The sequence below is a fragment of the Oncorhynchus kisutch genome, linkage group LG10 (genome assembly GCF_002021735.2).
Source record: "Oncorhynchus kisutch isolate 150728-3 linkage group LG10, Okis_V2, whole genome shotgun sequence".
NCBI classification, from domain to species: domain Eukaryota; kingdom Metazoa; phylum Chordata; class Actinopteri; order Salmoniformes; family Salmonidae; genus Oncorhynchus; species Oncorhynchus kisutch.
In genome coordinates, this window is record NC_034183.2 from 46,390,809 (window position 1) to 46,415,130 (window position 24,322).

The 24,322-nt window shown below is 43.5% G+C and overlaps 1 protein-coding gene and 1 non-coding gene across 2 annotated transcripts; both read left to right on the forward strand.

Moving 5' to 3' along the window:
* The first annotated feature begins 6,234 nt into the window (after nt 1-6,234).
* LOC109898238 (U1 small nuclear ribonucleoprotein 70 kDa) lies at nt 6,235-24,321 on the forward strand. The gene is made up of 10 exons (XM_020493131.2): nt 6,235-6,431; nt 11,340-11,493; nt 11,619-11,681; nt 11,882-11,936; nt 12,026-12,090; nt 12,356-12,418; nt 12,562-12,643; nt 21,205-21,306; nt 21,536-21,638; nt 21,914-24,321. Exons 2-10 carry the CDS (start codon nt 11,347-11,349, stop codon nt 22,728-22,730), a joined length of 1,497 nt encoding a protein of 498 aa, XP_020348720.1. The 5' UTR covers nt 6,235-6,431; nt 11,340-11,346; the 3' UTR covers nt 22,731-24,321.
* On the forward strand, nt 11,194-11,272 carry LOC116376025 (small nucleolar RNA SNORD35). The gene has a single exon (XR_004211422.1). It is a non-coding gene; the product is annotated as a small nucleolar RNA SNORD35 (small nucleolar RNA).
* Nucleotide 24,322: the final 1 nt, after the last annotated feature.

Genomic DNA, 24,322 nt, shown 5'->3' on the forward strand with positions numbered 1-24,322 from the left:
AGTTAAAAACAAATTATCATCCAATAAGCTGATTCAATTTCCAATATCCTTGCGTACATGGAAATTCTGTAAGAGTAATATATGTCAATTATTTGATGGTCTGACCACATTCTGTCCCCTATCAACACATTTTAAACTTTTTATGCCAGCGAGAATGACTTCCCTGTAAAGCACAGCGTTGAGATTGCCTACAATGACAATAAGCTCAGTCCGATGATGCTGTGACACACTGCCCCAGACCATGATGGACCCTCCACCTCCAAATCCATCCCGTTCCAGAGTACAGGCCTCGGTGTAACGCACATTCCTTTGACAATGAACGCGAATCCGACTATCACCCATGTAGAGACAAAACCGCGACTCGTCAGTGAAGAGCATTTTTTGCCAGTCCTGTCTGGTCCAGTGACGGTGGGTTTGTGCCCAAACGCAACTTGTTGCCGGTGATGTCTGGTGAGGACCTGCCTACAAGCCCTCAGTCCAGCCTCTCTCAGCCTATTGCGGACAGTCTGTAAGCTGTTAGTGTCTTAACGAACATTCCACGGGAGAATGTTCATTAATTGTTTGTAGTTCATTGAACAAGCATTGGAAACAGTGTTTTGGGATTTTTATGAATGATCTTTGAAAGACAGGGTCCTGAAAAAGGGACGTTTCGTTTTTTGTTGAGTTTATATAGTTATCAATACATACACTTCCGTTCAAATGTTTGGGATCCCTTAGAAATGTCCTTATTTTTTAAAGAAAAACACTTTTTTGCCCATTAAAATAACAAATAGATTAGAAATACAGTGTAGACATGGTTAACATTGTAAATTACTATTGTAGCTGGAAACGGCAGATTTTTTTATGGAATATCTACATAGGCATACAGAGACCCATTATCAGCAACCATCACTCCTGTGTTCCAATGGAACGTTGTGTTAGCTAATCCAAGTTTATCATTTTAAAAGACTAGTTAATCATGAGAGAACCTTTTTGCAATTATGTTAGTACAGCTGAAAACTGTTGTTCTGATTAAAGGAGCAATACAACTGGCCTTCTTTAGACTAGTTGAGTATCTGGAGCATCAGCATTTGTGGGTTCGATTACAGGCTCAAAATGGCCAGAAACAAAGAACTTTCTATTGAAACTCGTCTATTTCTTGTGAGAAATTGAAGATCTCGTACAACGCTGTGTACTACTCCCTTTATAGAACAGCGCAAACTGGCTGTAACCAGAATTGAAAGAGTGGGAGGCCCCGGTGCACAACTGCACAAGAGGACAAGTACATTAGAGTGCCTAGTTTGAGAAACAGACTCCTCACATGTCCTCAACTGGCAGCTTCATTAAATAGTACCCGCAAAACACCAGTCTCAACGTCAGCAGTGAAGAGGCGACTCCGGGATGCTGGCCTTCTAGGCAGAGTTGCAAAGAAAAAGCCATATCTCAGACAGGCCAATAAAAAGAAAAGATTAAGGTGGGCAAAAGAACAGACACTGTACAGAGGAACTCTGCCTAGATGGCCAGCATCCCGGAGTCGCCTCTTTGACACTGAGACTGGTGCTTTGCGGGTACTATTTAATGAAGCTGCCAGTTGACTTTTGAACTGTAGTGTATATATAATATTTTTTTTGCTTATCTTAATTTCCACAATTCACAAATAATATGCGTAATAATGTAGGCAGTGTCATGGCCGTTGTCGGAATGAGACCAAGGTGCAGCGTGGTGAGCGTACATTTTCTTTTATTTGTTAAAATGTCGCCAACAAAACAAGAAATAATAAAAATAACCGTGAGGCTTACAAAGGCTATAGTGCCACTAACAAAGACAACTTCCCACAATGACAGAAGGGAAAAAGGCTGCCTAAATATGATTGCCAATCACAGACAACGATAGACAGCTGTCCCTGTTTGAGAACCTTACCCTGCCAAAACATAGAAATACAAAAACATAGAAAATAAAACAGAATGCCCACCCAAATCACACCCTGACCAAACCAAATAGACAAAAAAGGCTCTCTAAGGTCAGCCCCCCCCCCCCCCCCCCCCCCTGCCAAAGGTGCAGACTCTGGCCGCAAAACCTGAACCTATAGGGGAGGGTCCGGATGGGCATCTATCCGCGGTGGCGGCTCTGGTGCGGGACGTAGACCCCGCTCCACCTCTGGCTCACCCCACTTTGGTGGCACCTCTGGTGCGGGGACCCTCGTTGCGGGCCCCCTGACTGGGGACCCTCAATGCGGGCCCCGGACTGGAGGCCTTCGCTGGGGGACTCCGGAGTGGTGGCCGTCATTGGAGCCTTCGTGCTATGACTCTTAACTGGAGGCTTCGTGCCATGGATCATCACTGGAGGCTTCGTGCCATGGATCATCACTGGAGGCTTCGTGCCATGGATCATCACTGGAGGCTTCGTGCCATGGATCATCACTGGAGGCTTCGTGCCATGGATCATCACTGGAGGCTTCGTGCCATGTATCATCACTGGAGTGAGGAGACGTATGGGCAGCCTGGTGCGTGGAGCTGCCACAGGGCTTACCAGGCTGGGGAGACACACAGGATTCCTGGTTCTGGGAGGAGGCACAGACTCCGCCAATCTCCCTGTGTGCCCCCAAAAAATATTTTGAGGGGCTGCCTCTCGTGCCTGCTACATTGCAGTGACTCCTGGTATCATTGTCGTTCCTCCCTTGCTACTTCCGCCTGTTTCCATGGCAGGGTCTTGTCCCCTGCCATAACCTGCTCCCATGTCCAAGATGTCCTCCACTCGCTCTTCTTCCGGGCCCAGGATCCATGCTCCTCCTGGCCACGCTGCTTGGTCCCTTGGTGGTGGGAGGCTACAAAGGCTATAGTGCCCCTAACAAAGACAATCTCCCACAATGGCAGAAGTGAAAAAGCTGCTAAGTATGATTCCCAATCAGAGACAACAATAGACAGCTGTCCCTGATTGAGAACCATACTCGGCCAAAACATAAAAATACAAAAACATAGAAAACAGAACATAGAATGCCCACCAAAATCACACCCTGACCAAACCAAATAGAGACATAAAAAGGCTATCTAAGGTCAGGGCGTGACAGGCAGTTCATGCAAAGGTTTGTTACCTATAAGCACTATTGCCATTACAAAGATTACATTTTTGGCAAGCAATTATTATTTTAGGAAACAATTCTTGTGATTCATCCTATATTGTCCCTAACATCATAACCCCATAGCAACAGATGTGGGATACATACACACACACGTACTCGTACACACTCGACCCCTCTCCCCCACAAACAACCACAAACTCAGATGTTCAACAGTTGTTCCATCCCCGAGCCCAACTCAAGAAAGGCCTTGATGTGTGAATAGAGTTGGTTGTTTGAGAAGGCTTGCAGAATTTATTTTAAAAAATGGCAAAAATATGTCAATTGTATTAATCAATCAATTAAGAGATCAGATCAGGTACACCCCGTTCCCCTGAAACACACACACGCTGGTCCCCCGTTGTGATCATTTTCCCAAGTATCTCTGTGCAGTCAGACCTTTAATTATTCCGTGCCACCAGGGCCACAGTAATTTATCCCCTCTCTGATTGTCTGAGTGTGACCCCCTCCCCATGGGTTACTGCAGCTAGTGTTGCCAGCACTGCCACTACCTTGGTGGGGGCACCCCACCCAAATCCCCACTGGCTAGGTACAAGGTTGTCAAGGTTCTCATTAACAGCTTTGAGAAATTCCTTGTATATTATGCTCACCCATCAGGGGACTTTGGCTTTGTAGGCCCAACACTGCCAGGCAGGCTCAGAATCTTGAGGGGGTGGTGCTGCTTTAGTTGGTCTCTGATTGCATTTATCTTCCTGTTTTGGCTGCGTATAGGCTACTTATGGTAGACCCATAAAACAGATAAAGACTTCTCCTTAGTGTACGGGTCACTCAGGTGGGTGTCTAGTTTTATAGGGTTGGGGACCGTTCCATCATGATAGGACAATAAATAACTATATTTATAATTTATTTTAAAATGTATATCCCATATCTGCACAAAATTGAAAGCTCTCTCTCACAACCCCTGCTCAGATACACATGGGCTCTGGTATTCGCATCCATTCTTTTTTCAAACCTTAACTCCACACTTTTCCAAACACAAAAACACACACCCCACCTTCCATCACAATACACATGTACATACCCACATATTGTGCTTTCTAAGTCCTCTGTTTGCTGTGTTTTTATCCCTACCATGTTGATTCTGAGTACCTTTGTTGTTCCAGTTCCTTATATTTGAAGATGTATTATTTCGATAATGATCCTTTCTTCTAATACTATCTTATCTATTTATACAATTTTATAAATTGAAAGTTGAATACTAATCATTTTACAACATTCCCTGTCTTAATTGTTATAGTGTACTATTTTATTGTTTTCCTATATATATATTTATTTTTAAAATATATATTTTTAAATCCTCACCATGGATATTACTGAGTGGTCCATTATTCGACTCCTCTATGGCAACTTTGTAATATTTAGAGTAGCCATGGTGTAGTTTTGGTGTCTCGGAAACATTTGGGTATCAATATACAGTTTATCGACTATGAGAGCTATACATTTTCCCTTTAGTCTATTCTGCTTGAAGAGTGGGTACAGAACTTTTCGCCGTTCTGCAATTTCCTTCGGGAACTGATCAGTCATGCTTATTTTAGTGCCAGTGAGTATTTTACCCAGGCTTTTAACCATTATTTTATCTTTAAAGAATGCAAATTTGGCAACGATTGGGCGCTCATATCTCTGTCCTAAACGGTGTACATGTTCGAGTTAGATTTTGTCGACAACATCACCTAGGATTTGTAGTGAAGTAAGAAATAATGAACTCACCACGATTTCCGCTTTTTTTTCTTTTTCGATACCAGTAAGTACCAGATTTGATCTCATAGATCTAGTCTGTATGTCAAGTAAGACTTCTCTCGAAAATATGTTTTCCTTTTTAAGTTCATTAACGTCCGTTTCCATCCATGAATCAAATGGCAACCCAGACTTTTTGCATTGTTTATTTTCTATGCATAGTCACTTTACCCGAACCTACATCTTCTCAATTACCTCGACTAACCTGCACATAACCCCTGTATATAGCCTCGTTATTGTTATTTTATTGTGCCAACAATGCCACGAGTGTGCAAAGCTGTCATCAAGGCAAAGGGTGGCTGTTTGAAGAATCTGAAATATAAAATATATTTTGATTTGTTTAACACTTTTTTTTAATACTATATGATTCCATATGTGTTATTTATTAGCTTTGATGTCTTCACTATTATTCTACAATGTAGAATGTAGAATGGAAAATAGTAAAAAATAAAGAAAAACCCTTGAATGAGTATGTGTTCTAAAACGTTTGACCGGTAGTGTACATGTTGGTAGAGTTAAAGTAGATAATAAACAGAGAGTAGCAACCTGGGGTAGCCATTTGATTAGCTGTTCAGGAGTCTTGTGGCTCAAGGGTAGAAGCTGTTAAGAAGCCTTTTGGACCTAGACTTGGCGCTCCGGTACCTCTTGCCGTGCGCAAGCAGAGAGAACAGTATATGATTAGGGTGGCTGGAGTCTTTGAACATTTTTCGGGCCTTCTTCTGACACCGCCAGGTATAGAGATCCTGGATGGCAGGAAGCTTGGCCCCCGTGATGTACTGGGCCGTACGCACTACCCTCTGTAGAGCCTTGCGGTCAGAGGCCGAGCATTTGCCATACCAGGCAGTGATGCAAGTAGTCAGGATGCTCTCGATGGTGCTGCTGTACAACTTTTTGAGGATCTGAGGACACATGCCAAATCTTTTCAGTCTCCTGATTACATCTCATTATTGTAATCTTTTTTGAATAATCACTGAGGGTTTTTTATATCAACGACCTGTATTTAATGGAGAGAGATGCTATGCTACTAGCCTCATACCATGAATATGCATATCCATCTCGAGGCATTCCGATTTTTCACAAAGTTGCCGGGATGTTACGTGTCCTATTTATATCAGTACATTCGTAACAACGAAAGCAGTATGAAACATATATTCAATCAAATAAACCTCACGTAGCAAATAAGCCATATTTCAACACTTTCATTGACCTCCATACAGAAAGTCTTTGCTTGATCGGGGGAAACAACGAAAAATCGCCATCTGCTGGAGGGAGACAGATTTTCCGCGGAGCTGGGCCTCTCTCTTCCCCATCCTCTCTGTGGAAACCAGGTCTCACGTAAATTAGCCCGAAGCTTCGTGAAACATTAGAGGAACTGTCGCGACAGTGTTGTCGCTTTACGTCATCCCGCCATTTTAAGTTGAGGACAAATATTTTTTCCTGGCAAGAACCTAACCAAGCTGAAGCTCACGTATATTCAACTGTGGGGAAACATCTTGGGTGGAACAATTAGAGTGCACGCTCTTATTCCACGTTGCCTGATTCGGGCTCTCTGAGTTTTAAAGGGATTGAATGAAGAGTTAAGGTGAGTGGGCCAGAAATGTGTAGTGTCCCTGAGTGGAGGCACGAGGCCTACGCTGGACAGTGGTTAGCGTTTTGGTAGATAACGTTACATATTCCAGTTTAGTTAACCGAACTAGACCTATTAAAATGTACCACATTTGCACGATATTTTATTTTAGGTATCTGGTCTTTCTGTAATTAACTAGCTTAAAGCTATGGTGGATTGGCTAAGGTCCATTGTTTGACTGCGTTGTTAGCCCACTGAGGTGTCTCGTCGGAAGCCAGACTAATCTAATCAAATTGTATTGGTCACATACACTCGCAATAACATTTGCTAACCATGTGTAACGAAATGCTTGTTCTAAAGGCGTCCTTATCCGGAACAGTTGGTGCATATATTACGGAATTTTGTGACATTTTTGTTCGTTTTTGTCTTGAAGGTGCAATTCGAAGGACTCTCCCCGCCTCCCTGCGCTATGTACACGCAGAGATTAATGGGATGCTTGAGAGAGGGGAGGGCATCACGTTATTTAATTTTTTAGGCTGTTCGTGCGAACATTTGTTTTTCACAATACAAGCCGAAGTTCGGTGCCAAAGTCAACGCCCCTTCGTTGCTCATTGGTCAACAGTAGGGATTCTAAAATTAACTGTTTGTGCAATAGCGGGTTCTCATTATGTGGTTTTCCAGCAGAAGTAGACTGTCTGCTTTCACAGGTCAGTGTGGATTGCACATTTTGGTCACTGAGAAAATATAATAAAAAGCGAATGGAACTTCAATTGCACCACTGTTTAACCTTACCTTACACCTAAAAAACTATCCCCCAAAACCAACCAACCCATCCCACTACTTTGACCCTAAATTATCCTACACTAGGCCTGGGAGAATGGAACCCCTTCTCTCAATGTCCTGCAGATCTTCTGTGTTAAAATCTTACACCCAAATATTTATCTGCTACTGCAACTACCATGTATCTTCTGTGATTTCTGCTCCATCAGTATTAGAGGTTGACCGATTAATCGGAATGGCTGATTTTAATTAGGGCCTATTATAACAGTCGGTAATCTGCATTTTTGGACACCGATCATGGCCGATTACATTGCGGAGACTGCGTGGCAGGCTGACTACCTGTTATGCGAGTGCAGCAAGGAGCCAAGGTAAGGTGCTAGCTAGCATTAAACGTATCTTTTATTTAAAAAAAAAAACAATCTTAACATAACTAGTGATTAACTATACATGGTTGATATTACTAGTTTATCTAGCTTGTCCTGTCTGGCATATAAATTAACAGGCACCGCATTGATTATCATTGAATCACAGTCTACTTCTCCAAATGGGTGATTTATCAAGCGCATTTGCGAAAAAAGCACTCGTTGCACCAATGTGTACATAAACATCAATGCCTTTCTTAACATTTTAAACCAATATTTAGTTAATATTTACTTGCTAACATTCATTTATTTTAACTAGGGAAATTGTCACTTCTCTTGCATTCTGTGCAACAGAGTCAGGGTATATGTGGCACTTTACTGTGTTTGCCAGCAGCTCTTCTCAATGCTTCAAACATTTGTGCTGTTTATGACTTCTGTTTATGACTTCATGACTTTTATGACTTCAAGACTATCAACTGGCCATACTGAAGAGCCTATAAGAACATCCAATAGTCAAAGGTATATGAAATACAAATGGTATAGAGAGAAATAGTCCTATAATAACTACAACCTAAAACTTCTTACCTGGGAATATTGGACTCGTGTTAAAAGGAACCACCAGCTTTCTCATGTTCTGAGCAAGGAACTTAAACGTTAGCTTTTTTACATGGCACATATTTCACTTTTACTTTCTTCTCCAACACTTTGCTTTTGCATTATTTAAACCAAATGGAATGTTTCATTATTTATTTGAGACTAAATAGATTTTATTGATGTATTATATTTAGTTCAAATAAGTTCAGTATTGTTGTAATTGTCATTATTTTGTGTGTATGTACTGTGGGGCAAAAAAGTATTTAGTCAGCCACCAATTGTGCAAGTTCTCCCACTTAAAAAAGATGAGAGGCCTGTAATTTTCATCATATGTACACTTCAACTATGACAGACAAAATGAGAAATCCAGAAAATTACATTGTAGGATTTTTAATGAATTTATTTGCAAATTATGGTGGAAAATAAGTATTTGGTCACCTACAAACAAGCAAGATTTCTGTCTCTCACCTGTAACTTCTTCTTTAAGAGGCTCCTCTGTCCTCCACTCGTTAACTGTATTAATGGCACCTGTTTGAACTTGTTATCAGTATAAAAGACACCTGTGGGAGCAATTATTAGGAAATGGAAGACATACAAGACCACTGATAATCTCCCTCGATCTGGGGCTCCACGCAAGATCTCACCCCGTGGGGTCAAAATGATCACAAGAACGGTGAGCAAATCCCAGAACCACATGGGGGGGACCTAGTGAATGACCTGCAGAGAGCTGGGACCAAAGTAACAAAGCCTACCATCAGTAACACACTACGCCGCCGGGGACTCAAATCCTGCAGTGCCAGACGTGTCCCCCTGCTTAAGCCAGTACATGTCCAGGCCCATCTGAAGTTTGCTAGAGAGCTTTTGGATGACCCAGAAGAAGATTGGGAGTATGTCAGATGAAACCAAAATAGAACTTTTTGGTAAAAACTCAACTTGTCGTGTTTGGAGGACAAAGAATGCTGAGTTTCATCCAAAGAACACCATACCTACTGTGAAGCGTGGGGGTGGAAACATCATGCTTTGGGGCTGTTTTTCTGCAAAGGGACCAGGACGACTGATCCGTGTAAAGGAAAGAATTAATGGGGCCATGTATCGTGAGATTTTGAGTGAAAACCTCCCATCAGCAAGGGCATTGGAGATGAAACAGGTCTTTCAGGATGACAATGATCCCAAACACACCGCACGGGCAATGAAGGAGTGGCTTCGTAAGAAGCATTTCAAGGTCCTGGAGTGGCCTAGCCAGTCTCCAGATCTCAACCCCATAGAAAATCTTTGGAGGGAGTTGAAAGTCCGTGTTGCCCAGCAACAGCCCCAAAACATCACTGCTCTAGAGGAGATCTACATGGAGGTATGGGCCAAAATACCAGCAACAGTGTGTGAACCTTGTGAAGACTTACAGAAAACGTTTGACCTCTGTCATTGCCAACAAAGGGTATATAACAAAGTATTGAGATATACCTTTGTTATTGACCAAATACTTATTTTCCACCATAATTTGCTAATAAATTCATTACAATTTTTTTTTCCCCCCGGATTTTTCCCCCCCTCATTTTGTCGTGCATACTTGCACAATTGGTGGCTGACTAAATACTTTTTTTGCCCCACTTATGTATGTGTGTGTATATATAAATAAAATTGGCAGATTAATCGGTATCGGCTTTTTTTGGTCTTCCAATAATCGGTATCGGCATTGTAAAATCATAATCGGTCGACCTCTAATCAGTGTAGTTGATCACCATGGCTCTAAATGCAAGAAATCCTACTCACTCGGGGGCTCCCAGTCGACTCTCTCACCCTCGGCTATTCTCTGCTCTATTCGCTGCCTCAACATAGGCTGCTTTTTGCACCACTCGAACTCTGGCAATCTCAACCTGTCTCTCGGGGCACTTTTGATCCCCAAGTGCATGGGCACCCCCACAGTGCTTTCTCTATCCTAACTGTACACTCCCTCTGACTATACCCTCCTGTACATTTCTCATATTGTGCGATCTCCATTTTATATACTGCTGCAACATGTCCAAATTGTAACTGACTTCAGTGGGCAAATGCACCCTTTCGATGGCCACTGGCATGCTGGAGAAGTGTGCCCTTCATGGATTAATCCCTGTTTCAACTGTAATGGGCAGATTGCAGACAGCATGTGTGGGTGAGCGGTTCGTCAAGTTGTGAATAGGGTGCCCCATGATAGCGGTGGGTTAATGGTACGAGCTGGCATTCGCTACGGACAACTAACACAATTGCATTTTATCGATGGCAAATTGAATGCACAGAGATACAGTGATGAGATGCTGAGGCCCATTGTCGGAACATGAAGTGATGGATGAATGGCACGATGTGATAATGCACGGCCCCATGTCGCAAGGATCTGTACACAATTCCAGGAAGCTGAACATGTTGCAGTTCTTCCATGGCCTGCATACTCACCAGACATGTCACCCATTGATCATGTTCGGGATACTCTGGATCGACATGTACGACAGCGTGTTCCAGTTCCCGCCAATATCCAGCAACTTCGCACAGCCATTGAGGAGTGGGACAATATTCCACAGGCCACAATCAACTGCACTGCATGAGGCAAATGGTCATGCCAGATACTGACTGGTTTTCTGATCCACGCCCTTTTTTGCTTGGTATCGCTAACAGCTACATCTGTATTTCCAGTTGTGAAATCCAAAGATTACGTCCTAATGCTTTTTTTTATTTCAATTGACTGATTTCCTTAATATGAATTGTAACTGAGTAAAATCTTAAGTTGAGTTTTTATTTTTGGTGTATCAGCATAAAGCATTCACTATTTCTGCTAGGTAGCTATCCTTGTAAATGTTTTTGGGGGAGAAATCTCATGTTGGCGAGTTAACGTTAACCTGTGACTTTGCGGCCTTCATTTTCCTTGAAAATGGGAAGATTTGAGCATTGTTTGGCAACATTGATCAGTTTTCGACACTAGCTTCGAAGCTAGTTCCACACATCAAAATAAGATGTTGCCTTACCTTGCTAGCTACATGGAAATAATTTAGCTAGCTTTGCAGAAGAAATTGAGCTGCACATGGTTATCGCAATGGTCTTCCAAGCCTTTGTGGCTCTGTCCACACTGCCTAATGACAACACTGATGCAACCAACTCCATGTCTGCATATTATTAGTTACTATGTAGTTTGTAAACTAAACATGTATTTTTCTCGCTGCAGGTGAAAGATGACCCAGTTTTTACCCCCCAATCTGCTGGCCCTATTTGCGCCGCGGGACCCCATACCATTTCTGACCCAGTTGGAGAAGCTTCCACATGAGAAACACCACAACCAGCCATACTGTGGAATCGCTCCCTTCATCAGGCACTTTGAGGTAAGGCAAACCTACCTAGTTCTTGTGCAATTACTCTTCATGAATGAGATGGATAGTTGGCTATTTGATTGAATGTCTTTGGCCCTCTAGCTTTTCTTAGCCTAACTTTTGGACTGTTTTGATAGGATCCCAGAGATGCCCCTCCCCCTACTAGGGCAGAAACTCGTGATGAGAGGTTGGAGAGAAAGGTGAGACAATTGGAAGAGGGGTTACTTTGTTTTAGACATTTTCTTTCACTTTTAGTCTCTGAAACCTCAATGCGTATCTGAATGAGATTGGATAACGAATCTTCAGTAGGTTGTACTAGTACATGGCTTTAATGTACATGTACAGTACCCATTTGGGGTTTGCGTCTGAGGGGCCTAGCTAACCTGTTTCTGTTTTACAGAGGAGGGAGAAGATCGAGAGGAGGCAGACGGTTGTGGAGACAGAACTGAAACTCTGTAAGTTGACATGATGAGCTTGTGACATTCATAGGATTTACTGAAAGTTGTGATGAAGTCATGTTGTAATATTGGCTTCTGCCTTCTAGGGGATCCACACAATGACCCCAATGCTCAGGGGGATGCCTTCAAGACCCTGTTTGTGGCTCGTGTTGTAAGTGTGCATTATACAGGCTCTTCCATGGCATCTTTACCTTCCATCCTGTTTTGGCCATTGATACTTAAACCGGGTAGTGATTAATAAAAAATGAAGCACACATACACTACAATATAATGAAAGAATATGCAGATGCTTTGTTATCGAATGGTATGAAAGACAGAAGTGTGTTCTGAGGACAATACTAAGACCAGGCTGCCAGTGAAATACACCTTTTGTATTTGGCACATGTGATCGATGTTAACTGTTATCATTGCTGCAGAATTATGACACAACGGAATCCAAGCTTCGCCGTGAGTTTGAGGTCTATGGACCCATCAAAAGGGTAAGTTTTGTCTCCCAAACCACCCATTGGTTTTACAATACAACTTATCGGACATTTGTTAGTGGCAGTTGGTCCTCTTGCCCCCCCCCCCCCCCCCCCCCAGATTGTTCAGCTAGCTTTATTATAGTCGCTCTCTCTTCCAGATCTACATAGTCTACAACAAGCGGTCAGGGAAGCCCAGAGGCTACGCCTTCATAGAGTACGAGCACGAGAGAGACATGCACTGTGAGTACCACGAGAGGCCAACCTCCTTATAACCCACCTCATCTCAAATGGGAGTCTGAATGCTGGGAGGGTATGTAGGTGGGATAGTATTTGTTGAAGGACTTGTGTAAGTGAGAAATGACGAAGGCACCAGATTGTGGCAGCTTACAAATGGTTGTAATTTCACTATAGCTTTAGAAGTTGTAGCAGTTGGTGTTGCTGACTATTAGTTAACATCAGCACCTTATACTCTTGCCCAGTGTACGAGGAAGCCTCTTGACTGAATAGCACCTTTTTTTTATGGTGCAAACTGACTAGGCTCCGTTTTTTTTAAATGTTTTTTTTCTTTCTGTACTGCACTAACAGCTTATGCTGTCCCTGGTATGATTTCCCATTGACGGGCCAGGATGGGTGTTGGTTTTACATTTATCCATAGGTCTAGGCCCACTCTTAATATCTGCCAAATATAAAAAATGTTCACACTGCTGAGGCACACTGAGCTGTTCTGCGCTGGTCTAATAATGCTGCAAGGACATGTTGAATGGAAAGTATCCAGAGTATGGTTTGGAACAATGGTATGAAAAGAGTCGGACAAGAACTAGCTGGCAAGTAGGCTTGGGCGGTATCCAGATTGTCATGCTTTCATACCGACCTTGTCATACTGGGATATTCGGTAATACTGGCACTGAACCCAAGCGGTGCTGTTTTCAAAACCCACTGATACTCTAATCTGAAGGTTAGCATTGCTAACAAGTACATGTAAAATTCCATAGAATGCTAAACGCATTGTGAACATTTTGTACAGTTTCTGACCTAAACTATACAAGTAACTCAAATGCTACACAGTTTGCTGCATGCACAAAACCAATATATGCCAACAAGGCTCTTGATCCAGGAGGGGATTCTCTGCTGTTACCAAGCGAATGCTTGATTTTTGGAAGAAGCTAACCACTTAGCTAGATGGCTAACTAGCTACTAAATTAGCCAACCAAACACAGGAGAACTTTTAGACTTACTGTAATTAGATCACCTGGCTCATGCGGCACCACAGTGAATGACTCCCAAGGCTCCGGTCTCTCGTAGTTGTGTGCTTGTAAACAAACACCACATGACAGGGGACTACAGTAAGCTTCATTATAATGTAACGGGTGAAATTAAGAACTCAATGTTTATCTCCTAACATATTGTACAAGTTGACTGCAGGTATTTACTTAAGTAGCTACAAATGTTAAAATTTATCAAATTTCAAGGAATTTGTTTCAACAGTATGGAAAAACCATCCTTGTCTTTTTCCAAATACCCCGGTATACGGTATAACGCCCAAGCCTACTGGCAAGGGGGTTACAAATATGGATCCACAGTCCATACAAGTTGAAGGTATAACTCTGAACACTAGGGTCACCAAAATCCATCCATCCTTTTTATTTTCAGAACTTTGAGTTTAGAATGGCTATGTTATTAATTAGGGGAAACAAGGTGCTGAGTGAGGTTTGTGTGACGTCTGTCTTGTGTTTGTGGAGCATGATGACCTCTTGACTATCTCAAGAAAGGGTTTCTGTACTGCACTTGTCTGAGTGAGTGCAGTTAGTCCAGCCATGGCACTTCTATGTGGCGGTGCCATTCGGTGGGAAGATTTGGCCTATGTCTTGTATGTATAAACAACTTCTAAGCCTTGTTCTTCTGGTCACCTTGAATGCCTTTGCTTGCATTAGGTTAGGCCTGTAATGGTTAGTGTTAAGTCCTCTGTGGAACGGGTGGGTTCCCTGGTTGGACCACCAACGGTAAGCTACAGGCCACCAACAGGCTAGTACCCCCCCCCCCCCCCCTCCCAACTTGTCTGGTTAACTTGGGTACCCTCCTCTGTGCTTTTGTGTGACACTAGGCCATTTCTATCAGCTCATATCAGTGGTCCTCCACCCTGGTCCTGGCGAGCTACCATGCCTGCTGGTATTATTGTCATTTATCGTATTTAAATTATCAGGCAGACGGGTGTTCCCGGTCTAAATCTGGCCTCTAAGATTGCTACTTACTGGCTACCTTCCAGGCCGGCTACATTGCAGTCACTTGCCAGATATCACATCCCCTGGGTAGGTGTTTTACATATCAGCTAATCATATAAAATAAGAATCTGATGCCTGACTGCTAGTCGGTGATGAGGCAAGTATCCACACAGAGCGACTGCAATGTAGCTGGCCTGAAACGCAGCCACTGATTAATTGCTGGAGCACTTAGGTTCATGCACCCATGGTGCAATGAACAGGCAGGGAGTAGTGTTCCCCGGGACCAGGGTCGCCCACCCTTGGTATGATGTGACTCAGGTGAGGGTTGACTTGAGGGGATGTCTATGCTGGCTCTGCAGTGTATTAATTGTTTGTTGTTCTCATTGCCACTGCAGCCGCCTATCTGTGATGGCTATTGGCCAGAGCTGGCTTGCAGATGATGATGATGATGATGGTTATGATACATCTACACCCTACTACCACAGCTCAGTATATGGTTGGTATGATGGGTTTGTATGATGGGTAAGCTTTCTTTCCACCCTCCATCCTATTTAGGGAAGAGGAGCTACGTTCAATGGGCAAAGCACATTTTTGTTTGAAGTTGCTTGAACAATATTGACATTGATAAGATGGCGCTGGTGCTTTGACCATTGAATGCACCCCCCAGGCCATTAGTCAGTTAATGGGTGCCCTATGAGTTTTCCTTTTGTGTTAAAGCCACCTCAGATGTATCCATTTTAGCACCTTTTTTTTTTTTACAAATAGACAGTGCTTTTACTATTTGAGTATTTTAGTTGTCTGAAACGGCATTTTATCAAGTTGTCTCTTGCATAATCATTAAGAAACGGGCAATATTTTGCATAACATTGCATCAAAAAGACCACACGTCCAAAACAAAATCCCCTAGCATTGTAAGTTAAGGTCCTTTCTTGTGTGCGTTGAGCTGGCTTTAATGGAATAGGGTTACGAAGGGACTCTAAACACTTTTACAGCAAGGCACATACTTATGCGCACATGTAGCTTTGTCCCTACTATATAACTAGGCAAGAGCAGATGCCAACAAGAGCATAGGGGTAGCTCATTCAGACATGGCAGTCATCTCACCCCCAGATCTCTTTAGCACAGCTGATAGCAAGGATCCGGTGTATACAGCTAATAGAACCAGTCTAGTGAGGAAACATGTCACCACTGTTACTAGCCTACATTTATTCTAGCCTACACCAAACACATCCAATTTTCTCTAGATACATCCCTTTCTGTTTCTTAAAAAATATATATTTTTGATATGCACCGTATGTGTGCTTGTATAGTAAGATTATATTTAGGCCATGTTTTCGAGTAGTTTTTTGGGGTTCGAGGTAAGGCAACCCCCCCATGTCTGATTGGTTGAGAAGGTTATGGTTTGTGGTAAGACAAACCTGGATTGGTTAGGTTAGTGAGGGGTTGTGGTAAGGCCCCCTGGTAGTATAAACGTGTGAGATGTCATTAAAGTACAGTGATAATTTGCCATGATCTAGAGAGGGTTCTGGTAAGGCCCTCAGATTGGCTATGAAAGTGAGTGGTTCTGGTAAGGCCCTCTGATTGGATATAAAGAGGAAAGAGTCCTCTGTGCCGTTTCCCATTGGATCGTCTACCACAGCAGAGCAGACCAGTGTAGAGGCCAGGATGGGTCATCATGGATCTCGCCGAATTCTTCGGTCATAATAGACTGATCCCAAGACTGTCTGGGCCAAGGGAGTATATATTTGTGTGTGTTTTGAGTTTGATTCAGAAGCTGCAGCTTCTATGTGGTGGTAAATCTGGCAGGAGCCTGCCATGTTGACTTGCAACTGGAAGCCCTATGCTCTGGGAGGTTCTGAGTCCGACACTGCGCTCGTGTCCAGGCGGTGGTAAGATAGTTGGTGAAAAACAAACACAGCAGCCCATAAAACTCCCACTAAGGTATGTGAACATGGTCACATTTAACATTTGCTCGTATTGAGATGACCCCTCCCCTATATCTCCCCCTCTAGACCAGTATTACAAGGTCAGAGGTTGTATGTAAGGCAACCTAATTTACTCTAGTCTCAATATAGTCTGAAGCACAACATATATTGGGTAAGAAGATTGCAGCATTGTACAAGGTTGTGTACTCTGGCAATCAGAGTACATTTTCAGGAACTCAAACCAATGTGTCACAGAATTTGTTAGTTTGGCATGGTGGGATCTTTGTGTCTATAAAATTGAATTATGTGCGAAATAGCGGTGTAAATGCCTTTTGTGCAAAATATTGATTGTAATTATAATCTTATCAAATGACTATATAGTGTGTGTGTGTGTGTGGTCCTCCCATTACGACTTGGGGAAACCATGCAGTTTTAATAGGCTACCGATAAAATATGTGTGGTGAAAAGTGCACGGTGATAAGCTTGATTTTCATTTCCAATAAATATCGAGGGTCTTATGCTTGTGACATGATGATCGATGTTTGACTGCCGTGACAAAATATTCTCTCATCCATTATCTCGTGTAGACTAGCCTATCCGTACTGTATATGCAATCTGTTGGCTAGAGCACACATGCCAATACCAGTGTAGGCACATTTGCTATTAAACGCAGGTTTGTGACCACTCAATTGACATTTTTATACATCAGAACTTAAGTGAAAAATTAAGTTGTGTTCACTGCGTCGTCACGCACCTTTTTAAAAATCCGCAACAAGTCAGTTTGGTGGGAAAAATTGCATTTACTTTGGATTTGAGAATATTTGCATTCAAATCTGTCGCCAATTGGATGGAAACATAGCTACTGGTAGAAAAATCCCCAATTCCACCTGTAAGTGGTTAGACGTGCTTTGGTAAGTGAGGTGGGTGTCTGATTTGACGCACGGTGACGCCTATTCACTGTTCCTTCTGGGTAAGAGGTTGATGTGAAAATGCGGAAATACATAAATATGGTGCGACATGAATTACTGTCATCTGATTTTAATTTCAAGTGCGCAAGCATTTTTCACAGCAGGCTCTCAAACGTACTCCACAACGAAGTACTGTCAACTGCTTGGACTACTTTGTTTACATTTTATTCATTTAGCAGACACACTTATCCAGAGCGACTTACAGGAGTCATTAGGGTTTGCTCAAGGGCACATTGACAGATTTGTCACCTAGTCTACTCGGATTTGAACCACCGACCTTTCGGTTACTAGCCCAACGCTCTTAACCGTTGGCTAACCACTAGGGACACGCAGTATTCAGTAATAAAGCATTATCGGTAATGGTCTATTTATCTGATTACCGTAGCTTTTAAATTAATGTATTTTTACAGAATCCCATGAGATTAAAGTTATGAAAGGCTGGGTATTTTCTAAATCACTGGAGCTATTTAAATTAATATAGTTTCATGTAAAAAGCTTTGTAATGCTACATGAGCCATTCATGTTACACACTGTAATTTAAGGGTATACATATAAACTCAGCAAAAAAAGAAACCCTTTTCCTGGACCCTTGTCTTTCAAAAGATAATTAATAAAAATTCAAATAACTTCACAGATCTTGATTGTAAAGGGTTTAAACATTGTTTCCCATTCTTGTTCAATGAACCATAAACAATTAATGAACATGCACCTGTGGAACGGGCATTAAGACTAACAGCTTAGATGGTATGCAATTAAGGTCACAGTTATGAGGACACTAAAGAGGCCTTTCTACTGCCTCTGGAAAACACCAAAAGAAAGATGCCCAGGGTCCCTGCTCATCTGTGTGAACATGACTCCTTGCAGCATGCCTAAGGCACGAAGGATTACAGATGTGGCCAGGGCAATAAATTGCAATGTCCGTACTGTGAGATGCCAAGACAGCACTCTAGGGAGACAGGATGGACAGCTGATCGTCCTCGCAGTGGCAGACCACATGTAACACCTGCACAGGACCGGTACATCCGGATGGCAATAACTTCCCGAGTTACACCAGGAACGCACAATCCCTCCATCAGTGCTCAGACTGTCCGCAATCGGCTGAGAGAGGCTGGACTGAGGGCTTGTAGGCCTGTTGTAGTAAGGCAGGTCCTCACTAGACATCACCGGCAACAACGTTGCCTATGGGCACAAACCCACCGTCGCTGGACCAGACGGGACTGGCAAAAAGTGCTCTTCACTTACGAGTCGTGGTTTTGTCTCACCAGGGGTGATGGTTGGATTCGCTTTTATCGTCGAAGGAATGAGCGTAACAGAGGCCTGTACTCTGGATCGAGGTGGAGGGTCCGTCATGGTATTGGGCGGTGTGTCACAGCATCATTGCCTGCAATGACAACAAGCACAGTCCAATCTCAACGCTGTGCTTAACAGAGAAGACATCCTCCTCCCTCATGTGGTACCCTTCCTGCAGGCTCATCCTGACATTACCCTCCTGCATGACAATGCCACCAGCCATACTGCATGTTCTGTGTGTGATTTCCTGCAAGACAGGAATGTCTGTGTTCTGCCATGGCCAGCGAAGAGCCCGGATCTCAATCCCATCGAGCACGTATGGGGCCTGTTGGATTGAAGGGTGAGGGCTAGGACCATTACCCACAGAAATGTCCGGGAACTTGCAGGTGCCTTGTTGGAAGAGTAGGGTAATATCTCACAGCAAGAACTGGCAAATCTGTTGCAGTCCATGAGGAGGAGATGCACTGCAGTACATAATGTACCAGATACCAACTGTTACTTTTGATTTTGACCCCCCCCCCATGTTCAGGGACACATTATACCATTTTTTGTTAGTCACATGTATGTCAAACTTTGCTGTGAGGATTTCTTTTTGCTGAGTTTATAATTGATTTTCTGAATTTTTGCTTGCTTCCTTAGATGTAATATTTTAGCTTAGTTGTGGGCCAAGTCAAGACCGTTGATTGGTCTAAACTCCTCAAACTCCACTCTGGACCTTGGAAGTCTGTTCCCCTTAATCAGAGACTGATTTAGACCTGGGACACCAGGTGTGCAATTATAAGGTAGAACAGAAAAGCAGCAGGCTCAGGACCGCGTAGGGTAACACGCTGACCAAACCGGACGCGCGCATGTTGATTTTTGTACCCCCACACCAGACGTGATCAGGACACGCAGATTAAAATATCAAAAACTCTTAATCAATTATATTAATTTGGTGACTGGTCGAAAAGCATTAAACATTTATGGCAATTTCGCTAGCTAGCTAATTTGTCTTGGGATATATACATTGGGTTATTTTACCTGAAATGCACAAGGTCCTCTACTCCGACAATTAATCCACAGATAAAACGGTAAACCAAATTCCTGTCTCATCTCTCCTCCTTCCTCAGGGTTCTCTTTTACTTCTTTGGACTTTATATGGAGGTTGGCAACTAACTTTACGGTGCGTTACTACAACCAACAGGAGTGTGGACGTCAGTTCATCTTTCAATCATCCACGTGGGTACATGCTCCTAAAAACCAATGAGATGGAAGAGGTCGGACTTGCAGCACATTGAGTGTCAAATATAATTTATATTTAATACCTTGGCCATGCAGACGCTCGAGCAGTGTGGGTGTACATTTATTTTGCAGTGCACGTGACGTGAGCGGTGTAGTCAGCATGTCAGCATGTAATAATTGCGTACCCTTGGTCTAAACTATAACCTTAGCTTCAAGGTAAAATTGACCCTCTTCAACAGTAGTGTGGTCATTACTGGACCTAAGTAAGATTTAAATGATCGGTCTCTAGTGCTCCACAGAAACCACACCTGAACAGAGCAATCATTATATGCCTAACTTCAATGTTTTGTTTGCCATATAATATATTCAAACTTGATATAATAAAATATAAGGTTTGAGATTTTAATAATAAATGCTTTCAATGGAAGTTGTCAACTTCTCCCCAATTTCGTGGTAATAGTTAGTCTTGTCTCATCGCTGCAACTCCCGTATGGAGAGGCGAAGGTCGAGAGCCATGCGTCCTCTGAAACTCAACCCAACCGCACTGCTTCTTGACACAACACACATCCAACCAGCCGCACCAATGTGTCGGAGGAAACACAGTGCACCTGGCGACCTGGTCAGCTTGCACTGCGCCCGGCCAGCCACAGGAGTTGCTAGTGCGGCCAAGCCCTCCCTAACCCGGATGACGCTGGGCCAAGTGTGAGTCGCCACATGGACCTCCCGGACGCTGCGACAGAGCCTGGGCTCGACCCAGGGTGTCTGGTGGCACAGCTAGCGCTGCGATGCAGTGCATTAGACCACTGTGCCACCCAGGAGGCCCCCGGTTTTGTCAACCTTATCTGCTATACCGGCTCACTTGTGATTTTAGGCTAGAATGAATTTCTTTATTCTATCCCTCTTTAGCATTTCAAAATAAAGATTTACTGAAGTAAAGTGCTTGCACAACAAAATACTTAAACTGTGGTGCATCTTCGAAAAAGAGCGATGTGCAGGTAAATGCAGCATTTAGTGGTGGAAAAAGGTCTACTACTACATGGTCTGTCTGCCCAGAGAGCAGCCCCACACTACCTCACCTGCTCCTGGTCAGTATATTCATGCACTCTTTGTTAACCTTACCTTTAAAACCGCAGATCTCCAACTTACCCTTCTACCTTATTCTCACCCCCCTCCCCCAGCTGCCTACAAGCATGCAGACGGGAAGAAGATCGACGGAAGGAGAGTGCTGGTGGATGTGGAGAGAGGCCGCACTGTGAAGGGATGGCATCCCCGCAGGCTAGGTGAGGAACTGCACATGATCTCTGTGACGGTGCATAATTATCCATACTACAGTCATGCCATTTAAAATTTTAACACTGAATTCACTGAGTGTTTTGGAATGGATGATTCTCATATTGACATTGGTCATTTTCTGAATCCTTTTTTAATATTTTGTCAGTTTTTAAATGCTTTCATTTCCTGTCAATGATTTTGGTATCACAATGAGCCCTGTTTTCTGTCCCCAACCAGGCGGTGGTCTTGGTGGGACAAGGAGAGGTGGGGCTGACGTCAACATCAAGCACTCTGGAAGAGACGACACCTCACGTTATGATGACCACCCCCCAATTGGAGGGTGAGTACCTACACTGGGCCCTTGGGGTGGTTCACTAAGGGAGGGTTGTCACCCTATATTTAAATAGGCCCTACCCATTAGACTTGAAAGAATTGGATAATCTGAAGGCGAGATTTATTACCATATTCCCTAGTTACATCAATTTATTTTAGATCTGTGTAGAGTGTATGGGCCAGTGGTAGATTTGGGATTGGACATTTTGTTGTTTGACTGACTTGATATTTCTGTATAGAGGTTTGACAGTTGACTTATTTTTGCCCTTCTCTTCACCTCAGGGAACGTGAGCGTGAACGTGGACCTGAGCCCAGAGGGGAACGCAGAGAGCGCAGCCGTGAGCGCGAACGGGGGGTGGAAAAAGAGCGCGGTGGCGAGAGACGGAGGTCCCGGTCCCGGGAAAGACGCAGGCGCAGCTCTCGCTCCAGGGAGAGGGGTGACAGGGGTCTGGTCCAGGCTGGGCCCGCAGAGGAGAGCGTAGGGGGTGGCAGGAGAAGAGACAGAGAGAGGGAGCGGGGGGGAGGAGGGCCAGGGGGAGACAGTCATAGCAGGGAGAGAAGCAGAGACAAAGGTGAAAGGAAGAGGAGGAGCCGCAGTCGAGAGCGCAAGCGAGACCGGGAGAGGGGCAAGGGTGGCGAAGGTGATGAGGGCTTGGTGCTAGGAGATGGTATGATAGGGGAGGGAGGAGAGAGGATGCCTGAAGAGCCTAGTGTGGGTGAGGAAGTGGGAGAGGAGCGCGGCGGGAGGGAGCGTGACAGAGACAGGGAGCGGGACCGTGACCGGAGGCGCAGCCACAGGGACAAGGACCGTGAGAGGGACCGTGAGAGGCACAGGGGCGACAGGGAGAAAGACAGGGAGCATAAGAGAGACAGGGAGCGGGGTGGCGGGGAGCGCAGGGAGGACCGGCATGGCTCTCTCCTGCTCCCCTCGGCCGAGCAGAACGACGTGGTTAACGGGGAGGAGGGCGACGCGCCGCCCCAGCCAGAGGAGAACAGCCAGGATGGGTTGATGATGGACCAAGAGTCGGTGCAATCGGGGGAGGGTTACGTTTCCAATGAGAACGGCTACAAGGTGGAGACCCAGGCAGAAGAGTATTAAGAGGGGCTTTGCCATCTTTACTAATTTCCTTTAAAAAAATAAATGTATCCAACACAAACCCACATACCCCTTCCCTGTTAGTGTGAAAGGATATTGTAATGAGCTGCTGCCCTGTTAGAAACCACAACGGTGCAGTGTAGGCATAAACCATAAAACGGACAGTTTGTTTCTTAAGTAGGGTTTTGTTTCTTCTGTATTTGAACCCCAAGGACGAGGTCCACACCACAATTATTTCAAACCCGTCCCTCGGTACCAAACTGAGAACGGTGCTCACTGTCCCTTAACATTCACACTCTTCCCCCAACCGGAACTTTAATCTCACATTCTGCTCTGTCAAGTACTTAATTGTCTGATTTTACAATCCCTTCACACGTGAGGCAGAGATGGTGTAGTTAGGGTGAAATATTTGTTTCTCTTTTTCTTATTCTCAGTTGGTGTATTTTTCTTTATTCCACCAGGGTTGTTTTTTTTGGGGGGGGGGGGGGGGGGGGGGGGTTACGTTATGGTTTTATTGAACATTTCCCCCCATTTGTATGAGTCCATGATCCCACAAAAGCAGTACCCTAACCTATTGTTAGATTCTTTTTTTTCCTTCATAATTTTGGAGCCTTCATGTTCCTTTTACTTTAAGTACAAACCTAAGAACATCTTACTCAACTGTCTGGACACACATGTCTACCCTCAAGAAAATGTACAGCAACAGCTAGGTTTCCATTCAATTGCCAACAGATTTTCATGCACATATTCTTGAATCTGCCTAAAAACATTGCGCATGTTTCCATCCTATTGACTTGTTGCAAATAAAAGGCTGTGTGATGTAGTGCAAATTAAAAGCATTTTGTGGTTAAATTCCCATGTATCAAAATGAAAAACTAGGTAAATGGGTTTCATCACATTTTCAACTCCACTGATTGCGTTATAGTGAGTGTGCTCACTTTGGTATTGGCATGTGTGCTCTAACCAATAGCACGATCTGTGTGCTGTTGGCTAGAGCACACATATTGCCTACATGACATCATATGGACAATAGTTGTTTTTTTAACAACCAAGCATAGAATATCATGTCACCAGACGAAGACCCTAGATATTTATTGGTTAGTAGCATCAAGCTAATTACCTTGCACTTTCACCACCCTGTGAAGTTCACTTATTTCATCTGTAGTTTAATGAACGGCATGCTTTCCCGACTAGTTGTTGTGGGAGGACCACATGACTCCAAGTTTACTTCAATATGATGGTTATTGTATCAATATTTGCGCATTAAAGCATTTCCACTGTTTTTCAAATTAATTTTACTTACAATATTCCACTTTGTCTAGTGTATTTTTTTTGTTTTGACATTTGGATAATTTACCCCAAAAATGTCTATGGCCTGTCATTACTTTTTTGTATCTGATGTCCTTTACTCACACAAAGGTTGGCTGGAAACCTGGTTATTGAAAATGTTTGCGGGAGTAAGGAAATGTGTTGCAAAGTGCATGTCCAAGAGTTGGCAAATATTGCTCATTTTTATTCTGTAAAGCAAGACTGGGGAACCCTCAATGGAATTGTTCTGATTCTCCTGAAATAAAGTTTTGTTTTTAAACATTTAG

Excerpts from the sequence above, each read along its gene's own strand:
- LOC109898238 (XM_020493131.2), top strand. The coding sequence starts at position 11,347 with ATGACCCAGTTTTTACCCCCCAATCTGCTGGCCCTATTTGCGCCGCGG. Across the intron at positions 11,494-11,618 it reads CCTTCATCAGGCACTTTGAG|GATCCCAGAGATGCCCCTCC; the intron begins GTAAGGCAAACC and ends CTGTTTTGATAG. Across the intron at positions 12,644-21,204 it reads GCACGAGAGAGACATGCACT|CTGCCTACAAGCATGCAGAC; the intron begins GTGAGTACCACG and ends CCCCTCCCCCAG.